Source organism: Corvus cornix, chromosome 6 (genome assembly GCF_000738735.6).
Source record: "Corvus cornix cornix isolate S_Up_H32 chromosome 6, ASM73873v5, whole genome shotgun sequence".
Classification (NCBI taxonomy): domain Eukaryota; kingdom Metazoa; phylum Chordata; class Aves; order Passeriformes; family Corvidae; genus Corvus; species Corvus cornix.
In genome coordinates, this window is record NC_046336.1 from 7,563,364 (window position 1) to 7,575,648 (window position 12,285).

At 37.0% G+C, this 12,285-nt stretch overlaps 1 protein-coding gene across 4 annotated transcripts in view; it reads right to left on the reverse strand.

The window, feature by feature from the left end:
* Window positions 1-12,285, reverse strand: part of ATRNL1 (attractin like 1) — a 440,327-nt gene that overhangs the window by 388,599 nt on the left and 39,443 nt on the right. For all 4 annotated transcript variants that reach the window (XR_005602196.1, XM_039554022.1, XM_010412925.4 and 1 more), the window contains exons 3-5: window positions 10,198-10,311; window positions 9,628-9,756; window positions 6,306-6,514 (exon numbers count right to left, since the gene is read on the reverse strand). Coding sequence is in view for 3 of the 4 variants with exons in the window: in XM_039554022.1 (XP_039409956.1) it covers window positions 6,306-6,514; window positions 9,628-9,756; window positions 10,198-10,311 (452 nt within the window). In the remaining variant the exon portion in view is untranslated. The remainder of the gene's footprint in view (window positions 1-6,305; window positions 6,515-9,627; window positions 9,757-10,197; window positions 10,312-12,285) is intronic.

Genomic DNA, 12,285 nt, shown 5'->3' on the forward strand with positions numbered 1-12,285 from the left:
CTGGAATGGTTCACTAATTCCTTCTAACAGTAGGTGTACACCTGTATCACTGCACTGGCCCTGCACAGCTCTGCAACATCCATACTGGATGCAATTACTTCTCCTACCCTGCAAATAGTCTTGCTGCAAATGAGACTCAAATAGCAGGCAGAGAGATCCTGGTGAAGTGTCCAGCTAAAGCAGCAGGGCAGCAAGCTGTGCCAGGACTCAGGCTCCTCAGGAAAGACACAGAAATCCTAATGCACACAAGCTGATACAGTTCTTGAAACGCCACCTGGGTGCTGTTACTCAGGCAGGAAGAATGGATCATCCAAGGGCGATCTGGCCGTGGGGAATGTGCAGGGTCAGTCTGAGCAGGGGAGCCAGAAGGGCTGCACTGCCTGCCATGGGTGGGTACTGCTCCACAGCACCCTTGAACTGCTCAGCTCCAGATCCCACACTCAAGATCAACAAGGCTGGTTCAGAAGAGTAAGGCCAGATGTCACAGCAGTGTTTACCAGAAGCATATTGCAGGGAAAGCTTTCCTAGTCCTTCGTGACAAGAACAAGTACAGTGTCTGGTTGACACTGCATGAGATTTGTCACCTTAAACAAAAACAGGTTTTTTTTCTCACTCTCTAAAAGAAACAAGAACTTTTCAGATCAGCTGTAACTGACAACACCCATTGGACTAGAGATTTTGAGACTCCATGCTAATGGCAGCAAAGTACCAAGCTCCAGTATCTCTTCTCAAAAACTTCACAGCTCTAAGACAAAAGCCTCCTTCCAATTCCCACAGGAGGTACTGATGGCCAGTTTATCCCAATTTTTCTTCTACCAGTGTTGTACTTAAAGACCTGGTCTGTCTATATGCCCCACAAATGTTTATAAACAGCAATACTCTTCCCTCCCAGCCTTGATTTTACTCATTTAAACAAACCATGCTCTGTTAGTGCCTTCCACAGCCCTGACCGTCCTAATGATTCTCCCCCTGAGTCTGTGTCTATTTGTATTCATAAAACTGTAGTAACAAAACATGAAGCATTCTACTAATGCTTTCATATATTTAACTGGAGTTTCTGTGACTGATCATCCTACCAATGCACTTGGCACTTCAGAGTTTGCAGAGTATATAAAATTAATAATGTTAATTAGTTCATGTTCTAATTGAGATAGACAAGCAAGTTTTCTCCCTTTCCACATTTCAATTCAAGATTATAAAATAAATTGTTAATACTCTTAGTCTCTAAATGTATTAATTTACAATTTATACTGAAGTAATTACATCCTACACATTACTTTTTTGCAGGATATTCTGGTTCTCCTTCCTATTTAAAGTAGCTTCCACCTTTGCATTACCAGACTTCATTAGCAACGTTATAAGGTAGATTATAAAAATTATGTAACAATATCAGTCCCAAGATCAGCCTTTAAGGAGCATTGATATCTTCCCATAGTTGTTCAGCACACCCACTCACATTTCATGATGAAGCAGCTGAGTTCCCCTTACGATTTCCTTATATATGCACTGCACTTTTCAGTTTCAGTGATTTCCTGTCATCAAATGCTGAGGTTCAGGTAAAATATATTGCATTTTCATGTCAATTTTTTTACAGATTATCTTCGTATGAACTACATTGATAAATTCAGATTTCAACTGTTTTGTTATTAATCACAATATATGCTTAATTATTTCTTTCCTCCATTTATGGTTTAGAACTCTACAAAGTGTTGAAATGAAGCTAACAGGTTTTGAGCTCCATGAATCACTTTCTTCCTAATCTTAAATGAAGGTGCTACAGATAATAAACTAGATTTAGTATCTTACCTTAGTAGGGAAATCAGCACGATCTCCTTCTTGTATGCAGGACAGAGCATTGCTTCGGATCATTATTTTAATCAAGTGTTTGCATGTTCTATGTTACTACATTTAAGTGTATGCACTTTAAATAAATACTAAGAAGATCACAGATTCACTTTAAATGGATATTTCTCATTAAAACTCACAAATAGCAAGGGACTCCCTTCCTAAATCTCATCCTAATTAGACCTACAGCATTATCAACCCCTTTAATGCAGCCATTTAGTGAAACACATCAAATAAATTCCGCTAAACTTGATTTCACTAATTGTCAAATGGCACCATAAAGGTATTTAAAACTGAAGCTGGCTTTTCATTTACCTGTGATGTTCTTCCTCTTCCAATAAGGACACTTGATTTTTCTCACAGTTTTTAGACACTAGATTTCTAATTATGATAGCTATATTTTGTTTACAAATTGCACAGTCCTCCAAGGATGCTTGCCAAATTGTTAATTCCAGCTGAAGATAAATCTGAAGAACATTTCCAGTATATATGAAATAACCATTCATTACAAGACAGTTCCTTCCTACCAGTTCTACAGATGTAAACTTTTCTTAGACAACTGTCATTTCTATGATCAACATTTAAACATCTACAAATACGGAATGCAGAAATTGGACCTTAACTTAAAATTGGGGGAGGAAAGAATTTCTTGAGTATGTGTCTTTATGTGCATATACAGTATAAATGCACATATATTTAAGAGTATATTTCCCAGATTGTAAAACTCCAGTTTCTCCTTTCTGAATTGATACTTGGGCGGGAGATGACCTGAAAAGTAAAACTGAGACAAAGAGGGCATTGTCACAGGGCAGAAGAGTTATAAGAAACCTGCTTCTATTTGCTTTTTCCTTTCACAAACAGGTCTGTCCAAAGCAAATGTTACATCACAGGTCCTCATCGCTGGAGACAGACTTGTGTGCTTTCTGTTCAAGAACATCCAGGCACAACAGGCCAAAATCTCAGATTTCAGACCTCTAGGCATTTGGCACAAGCTCTTTCTAGTGCTGCATTTCAACTGCTGCTGCCTGAGCCTCATCTCAAACCTTCTCCATCAGTTTCAATAAACCAGCACCACAGAGTACAACTTTGCCAAATCTCAACACTGAGGAATAAGGCAGGCCAAACAAGAGAGTTTGACATCAAAGCCTTCCACTGAAGCAGCGGGAACGAACCCAACTCCAGTGAGTCCTTTCAGGATAACCTAAGTTGAGCATAGACACTCATTGACAGAGTTGTTCTGGCCATACTCAAGACGCTGTTACAATAAATGCCACAGTACCAGGCAAGCAAAACACTGATTTTACACTGCAGTAGTCACTCCTTTTATACTTTCATTGTTTACTCTTCTCCTTACATAAAGGCTCATTTGTCCCTAGAGAGATGTTATAAAATTCAAGCTGCCTGAATTGCTAATGGACTTATTTCGAAGTTAATTAGTTTAACTTCAGAATCTGGTCTTCTGCTACATCTCTGCCTGCTAGGAGCAGATCTGTAGGGAGAACCAACTAACTATACATGTTCCAGCAATTTTATTGGTGTTTTAACTTTGGATTAGGGCTGAATGCCTGTTTGTGGCTGGTGTGCATTATGTGCGACCCTAGAGCCCATCTTTTGGTATAGTTACTCCTAAAAAGAATGTATTTCCTCTGTTTGCAAACCATCTCACAATGCAATCCAAAACACAATAAACATGAAGGATCAGATTTGCTTTGAAGGTGCCCTACTGATCCTCTTATGGAATAATTTAAACAAACCCTGTAATTCCTCCCTAATAGGTTCCCCTTTTGCTTGCAAAGCTGATATTCAATGACCAAAGTATCAATAAAGTTTCTCTTAAATTCAAGAGAGTTCAACCCTTTTTTTGCCCTGTCTACACCCAGTAGTTAGCAATGTTTTCAGCACTTTCAAAGATAGTCCACTTAACCCTCTTAAAAATGTGAAACTGTTTCCTATCCTTCCAGTCATCCTGATTTTTTTTCACCTGTCTCAGAAGTTTTTAACTGTTTGGAAATCTCTCTGCTCCTTTACAGTCCGAAACAATCCAAGACACGGTGTTCCTGGTATCAAAGAGAATCTTCTGGCTGTGAAACCACATTCAGCAAAAGCATCTTTCTATAACATTCTTGAATAGGTCAAATTGTGCACAAGCCACCACTTTGGTCTCAGCCAAGTCCCCATTTCTCTTTTACATGTGCCTAGCAAAAAGAAAGATAGCAAGTCAGCAGTTTGAAGGCATATTTTTTTCCTCCCTGAATTACATCCATGGCATTTTATCAGCCAGCATTGACACATTCTGTTAGATAATATCAAGACAGATTAGCCAGGAATGGGACAGTGTAATATGGTACAGAACTCACAAAGAAAATACTCCTTAGTGAAAAGTTCAGCCTCCCTTATGTTGGGTAAATATTTTAAATTAATCAGATTTTGTATAAATACTAAATTTTGTTGTTACATGACACCAACCACCTCAGAAATATTTAAGCTTACTAGCATTATTAAAAAATACTTTCATTTTAAAAAACCAATACATTTAACTAGTGCATGTTTTGTGAAATACAATGTATGTTAAAAATAAAAATTATGTCAATTATTTGCCTTCAAAGTCTAAAAGATTTTATTGAAACTTTATTCTATATTGGTACAACTAGCAGCCAGCTGCAAGTATCTACAAGATCCTTGTATTACATTCCACAAGACATATCTAATAATGAGAGGAGCCTGCTTTTTACAGAAAAAAGTTATTCCATCTCAAAGAATACCCAAAAGTGTTCTCTTTTCTGAGAATACTTGTTTTGAATGTGTTCTTCAGAGCTGCTCCTTCAACAATAACCACAAGATGTCAGCCTTGTAAAACAAAAACTCCATGCAGTAAAATAGGAAATTCTGGGATTTATGTTCTGAATCATGGGTTCTAACTATTATACATCCAAATCAATGCAGTTCAATGATTTTTTTTTTTTTTTTTTTTGATACAGGCACTAAAGTTACTCAAAAAAAGATAAAAGGAAAATAGTAATAAAAAATGAAACATGAAATTCTCTCCTGAAGGATACAGATCAAGACCCTCCGGCCACTTGGTTTGAATTACAAAACACAAGAAAAACTTGTCAGACAGCAAGAGAAAAATTTATGATTCCAGCATTGAAAATGAACTACACAGAAGATACTATCAGTGTAGAAACTACAGAGAATTTAGGTATAAACAAATCAAGAAACAGAACAGAGAAGAAAGTAGTCTCCCAGAGAGCTTAAGGAAAGTTTGGTATTTAGTAAGGGAAAACAATTATGCATCCAAGCCAGCTCAGCTGTGACAAAATTTAAAAAATAATAATTTAAATCTATGCAGGTTCAGTGAAAATCCAAGGAACAATGAAGCAAATTATAGCATCCTATGCTCTGTAGGAAAAAGTGAGAATCTGGTATGTACAGAAATGCTAGGTGAAAGGAAGGTACTAGCAGTGGAAGTCAGATTTTTACATTTATTTTGTGCTCAAAACTTCTAATTAAGTTTATAGCACCGTACCTGAAGGAATAGCCTAAAAAGCACTTCCAAAGATTTGTGACATTTCCCCTTTTTGTACTCAGCAATCTGACATTGCAAGGAATCCATGCACAAATAAAAGGGTAATATCCTTGCTGCAAATTCTATTCACAGCTTCTAGACAGAGATTAAGCCTTCAGGATCTTCTTGTGCACTGCAGTCCTGGAAGGTTTTAAAAGACTCTGTAATAAGTCTACACTATTTCCATTCAGTGACCATATTGCTAAAACACTTCCCTTCTGTGGGTGCACTGACTGCCTTTTAATGAACAACTCATTAATTATTAAGACGAGAAATGTATTAAATCTCATCATGACTGTGGAGTAATAGGTCTGACAGCTAATAGGAGTTAAAAAGTCATTTCCTTTGACATGCCAAAAGAAACAGCAATAAAACAGAACAGAGGCAGGAAGTCATGGGAAGAGGGCATATCAGCTAAGTAATCTGGAGGGATTTTAACATTTCTGTTAAGAGAAGAATGGCAATTTCTATGCATAGAATGGCAATTTCTATGCAAGCTAAGCCAATTGAGACTTGTAACAGAAGTGGTAAACGATAAAAACAAAAATCCACAAGCATTTAGCATAATTACAGTAAGTGAATTAAACATTTAGGATCTTAAATAATTTATCTTTTTCTCATTTATAAATGAGAAGCAATGATTTATGGTACGGAGAGTAAAAGTGCAGCACGTGCTTACAGTACATCCATTAGTCCACACAGACACCCTTGTACCATTACAACAAAGCAGTTCATCTTCCTTTTTCATTGAGAGGCTGATACAAGTAATACAACAAAAACCAGACAGTGGATACTTACTGCAAGAAACACTAACAATCCAATTCAATGATGTGACATTAAAAGGAGTGGGGGAAGAAAATCAAATTACCTAGACACTAAACTAAGAAAAGCTTACCTTGCCAGCTGTCATTGCAAACACAGAGCTTCTCTCCTGTCAGGTCACAGTAGCCATGATCTGGACTCCCACAGTTGGCTTTACAATATGGAATATCACAGGCCTCTCCTTTCCAGTACTTGTCACACTCACAGTACACCTGGCTCGGTACAGACAGACTGGTTGTGCACTTGCCATGTTCTGAGCAGTTGTTAGGGCAAGAGTTAATTCTGGAAAAAAATAAGTATGTAAGATAAGAGAAATGATGATCCATGAGCTGATGACAGTGGTTTCATCTGACAGTACTCCAGCAGTATTTGTTAAAGTATGTTTTACCCTGAAGAATTTCCATGTACTGATAAAACACAAGTTTAATGATGATTTTACAAGGCAAATGAGCTCAAAGGTGTTCATCCAGTCTTACATACAAAGTCTGTGATGCACTCAAGATCACAAATACCTTGCACTGCAACAAGTATTGACATTAAGCAGAAGGACAGGCCCTGCTGAAAAGAGATCACCACCTACTTTTCTCCTATATTCCAGTATAAGCACTCAGTCCCTTCAAATGTTTGTTATCTCTAGAAACAATCACACTGGAAGTAACTGAGATTAAACTCTCCACCACAGGCATACAATGAGACTTTTCCTGAGTAGCTTTGGTCCATGCCATAAACAGTATGCCTAACATCTGGGGAGAATAAAAGAGGGAAAAACAAGTAAGGAAAAATACAAGATGGCTAACATTCTGAAACTACTTACAGGCAGCACTTCATGCTTTGAATCCTTAATAAAAGAGCCACCTTAACTCTGCAGTCCAAGATGAAAAAACAGGAGAGCTTAGGCTGAAATAAGTCTGTGACTGCTACAGGAGTGAGCATTTCTGTGATACACCCCACCAAACACTGAGATCACAGGCAACTGGAATGCAAAATTAAGCAAAGTGATTCCAGAAATGCAGGCAACTCCTTGGAGATTAGGGGAGATGCAGGCCATGGAAGTATGTGGGTCCAAGAGTTTCCATGAACTCAGGCAGTAAGTCCCTGATGAAGTCCAAATAGGATTTGAAACTTTTTTTGATGACTTACAGCAAAGGGTTGGGTTGAAACTCAGAATAAAGTGTTTCTAAAAGCCTCTAATGATAATACAGACCATTCCTTGTAGATGTGAGAGATGGATACTCTTCACAGTCTTCCTTGCTCTTACTGAATGAAGAAAGGACTGTTAAAAGTTAGCAAAGAATTGTTCAAGGCTGGCCTTTGACAAGATGTTGTGGTAAGACAGTCAGGAGACACATTTTTGTCTTCTAGAGACTCACATCTCAAAGGACTGATTCTGTTACCCTGCTAAAATAGGAAACTCCACATCTGACCTGCAAATCTCCTGAGGGTTTTGTCTGGTGTTATGGCATTAAATCCATTGATGGCATTAACAGCTGTATGCTACCTCTGTGAGGAACCTCTCCCCCAACCTCACAGGGAGAGTGTTCTGCAGGAAGGTGAACAGTTAAGTTTTTCCATAAGGAGATACTAGTTTGAAAGTAAACCATTTCTCACTCCAACTGGTTCATTAAGGATTCAAAGAAAATGAGAAGAATTGAATCAGTAGAATTGGAAGCCAAGTTGCCTGACTCCAAGGAACAGAAAATGTACTCAGACTGTTCTGGAGTAATTACAGTTGTTTTCTACTGGAACGGCACTTTAGTCACAGATTTTGTGTTTCTGTCTTCCCCAAAATAAAGGAATACAAGCAGTCCATCAAGATGAAGTTGAAAAATAAGGAAGAGGGTAACAGAAGCAGAGTGCAATAGACCAGTGACAGAAGCAAAGTTAATGCAGCCATAAAAAGTAATTGTAGGCACTTCTTTATCATAAAAACTGTTACAGTTGGTTCATTTAAAAAAAAATTTAAACTATCCATTGCAATAAAAGACACAGAAGAACAGAGTACATCGAATTTCATGAGTTATACATGTAACGGAATTAAACACTGGCAAGTTTTTTCATTTATTTTAAATCTACGAAAAAAATTAGGTAATGATACATTACATTACCATACACCACATTACCAAGTAATGAAAGAATGCACATACACTCATTTCTTAAGAATGCCAAGTCATATTGCCATTTGCTCCCAAGACAAATAAAAAAAGCATAATAAAAGCTTCAGGGATAACTGAAAAATTTATGTAATTACAATAGAAAGTCTGCCAGGTGATTGCAGTTTACTGATGTCAACTGACAAAAATTAAAAATACCCAGTCTTCTAGGCTGCCATTTCCAATGCAATGTATACAGTGAGGTTTCCCAAACCTTGAATAGCTATTTATTATCTGGTCAAAGGTGGGCAATCTGCTGCAAATTACAGCAATAATCTTCCCACAGACAATTTAACAAGTACTGTTCCAAGAGCAGAGCTATGGTCAGAAACACGAATTTTAAACTAATAAAGAATATGACAAAAATATTACATGTACTTCCACATAAGAAATGCAGTGCTGGCCACCACACCCCAATAACTGGTATTTCAGAATCTGAAGGGATTGAGAGAAAGAAACAACCATATCTTCAACCATGGAAAAACTGTCACATGAAGAAACAGGTCCAAAAGGACCAAGCAATTCCCTCTTGAACCAAGGCATCCAATATGAAGAGATGTTGCATTGTGTCACATGCACATCCCAAATGAGACAGAAGTTGCAAACTGGTGCATATAAAAAGGAAAAGGCTCAGGTCTGTTGGATGCGTATTTAGAGATGCTGACACAGAACAGGAGGCTGGACAAAAGCAATCATGGTTATATCAGATTAGACTTTGCCATCAGAGAAACTAAAAGACAGGGCAGGTAAGATTTATGAAGGCAGAGTGCAGACTGAGGTGGAAAATAGGAGGGGAAATACCCAAGAAGAAGAAAAGAAATTGAATTAAACAATTAAATTGTGTGACTGGCACAAAAATCCAAGTGGAATTGCCGGCAAGGTTTCAAAAGCCACAGTACATTCAGCAAGAAAAATCAAGCAACAGATGATCCTAGATGATTCCCTAGAGAAGGGAATTTATATGACAGAAGATAAAATCTCCCTTCTAGTCCATATGACAAGTATATGTGTTGGATAAACACTGGAGAGGATACATTCTAGTTCCATATGGCATAGGAAAAACATACTCTGGGAATGGCCATGTGACTTCACTCAAAAAAACCATACGCTAGGCGTTTTTTGCCCTAACTCACACCTTAATAATTTATTATAAGCCCAGGCCCCTGGTTTTAGACACTTATCACTAAGTATGATTCTTATGCTATGAAAAAAACAAAGGTAATTACTTAGTACAAAAATACTCACGAATAAAAAATGTTAAATCCTGTTAGGTTATAAGCAGCATCACTGAAAAAGTGCAGCAATGCATAGCCAGATGTAGTAACCACTTCAGGAACAGTTTCATTTCCACGCACTTCAGGGACTATCAGACCACTGGAAAAGAGAAGGAGAAACATGTTTTTAAGCAATCTTTGGCATAATTGAGGGGGAAAAAAAGGAAAGAGAGAGTTTAAAAAGATAACTCATAATTAAAAAACTTTTTTTTAAAAACAAGTCATAAAATGTGTATAAAACTTGTCTATGTCTCTGCAAGGTCAGGCAGGGGTTTCCAGGAAAATGCCTGTGTATAAGCATTAACATTCCATGCAATGTCAGCAGTAAGTATCCAAATAATGGATTTATGCTATGATTATCTAACCAAAACTCCAATGTTTAGGAATGCATTCTAATAAAACTTTACATACATGTTACCACAATAGTAAGATAAGAAAGCAAGTAGTTAACATATTAAAGCCTCTGTTACTTTTTTTCCCCCAATAACCAAAAATGTCCATACATGACTACTTGGATTGAAAGACTAATTAATACACTCACCTAAATACAGCTATTAAAGGTGCATATATTGAATCTCCATCGTATACATACATATGGTCCCAACTACATTCTGTGGCAAAGTGATTAAATCTTAATCTTAGTATCGCGTTTGGGCTGAAAAAAAAGAACATTGATGTACAACATTATTTACAGAATTACTGAGCTCATAAGATAAAGAACTCACAGTAGAATTGATCATGCCAACATAACTGTATTAAAAGATTTTGAGTAGTAACTAAACATTTCAAAGTGTGAAATAACAAAAGCCAGGGCAAGAAAATGTTTCCCTTTATCTTAGAAAATTTTAAAATAACATATTCAGTCCAAGACTAATAATCCCTAAAGTTAATAAGATACTTAAAATCACCAGATTTTATCAGTGTTCAGAACCACAACTTTAGAGCAACTAAAATATCTCATATTAATACACTAGCTTTACTTTACAGTATCTGGACTATGAACTTTAAAGAATCTTTCAAGATAAAATCACCTATACATCCTCTTTCCAGTATTACACTAATTATTAAAAATAAAAATCTTAAAACACAAATCTGAAATTGCAACCAATATTAGTGCAAGTGCCTGCTTCCCCCCCTCTGCCCACAAGTGGGAAATGTCACCAGTTGTTAGCTGAGGTCCAAATGGATCTGTAAACTTTCTGAAAAGGGAATTTTTATACATCACAGAATTTTATATATATGATTATATATATATTATCATTATATACATATATATATATACACATTCCATGAAATATAATGATTATTTTCTTTTAGTTCTCCTCACTACTGACAGGCTTGAGTGCAACTTGTCAGTTTGGAAAACGTGGGGTTTTGTGACAGATCCTTTGGAGAGAGCTCTTTGTTCATGTTTTAAGGCTGAATATTATACTCATATGTGACTTCCTTGTGTGCTGACATTTTGCACGGTGCTCCTGGGTTGCTTTACTCCTCCCCAGACTGTGCAGCACATTGATTCCTCCAGCTACCCTGGCTACTCTGCCATCTCCTGAGAACAGGAGGAATGGGGTGGGGAACAGCTTCAAAGCAGAGTTTGCCTGCAGTCCTGAGGCGTGTTTCCACTTTAGCACAGAGCAGTGCAGTGCAAATCTTCCTGAGCTAGCCTGAGAAAAAAGAGAAGTCTAGATAGGTCAGAAACATATTCAGGCTTGCCATCTAGATATCAAAGCTTCATTTTAAATGATTTTGCAAACTACCTGTATCTTCACTGTTGCTTTGTTTAAATTACTGTCTGCATATAAGCAGACCAAAGTTAGATCAGACACATCATTCCTGAACTGCAGCAATGGACCACATAATTGAGATTATGACAACATGGAAATACAGAAGGAGTTAATTTTTTTCTAGAATGTTAGTAGAACTCTGAACTAGAGTCAGCAAAATCCTGACCCATACCCTGAGGGGAAAAAAATCCCCCTGAAATATAACGAATTTGTGCCATTAACACTTAGCCATTCTAATTTATGTGTCTCATTATATCTTCAGGCATGTCTGTGTGTTTCTGTGCTGCATAAACTGAAAAATTAGCAACAGGCATGAGACATCTAAACTGTAGTCACAAAACTATTTTAAAATTAAGTACATGAGGAGTTGTAGAATGCAAAGGAAAATACTTTATAGAAGCACTAGCTTTTGAGAAACACATAACTGAATAAGCATTTTGTACTTGAGGCCATTCCTCATTTATCACTGATATGAGTTGAATAAGATAAGTCAGGTAATGAGTTAAAAAAAGAGATTCTGTAACTACTTTTGGAACTTCTACAAAGGTACTCAAATGTGCAACAAATTTATCACTGGGTTTTGAGGGCCTGCAGCACTGGCCAAATACCGATGTCAGCCTAATTTTTGCCAGCAATTTGAATAGGAATGGAATTCAGCCAACTCTAAGCAATCCTGAAAATCCTACTACCATTTTTTTTTAATTCCATATAATACTTAAACAAAACCAAAACAAACTAACAAAACACCAAACTGTTCATATTGTATCCTCATGCAGTCTCTATGTGGGTTATTTTGATCTCTAGAACACACAGTACCAAACCATTCAGAAAATTGAAGCTATAAA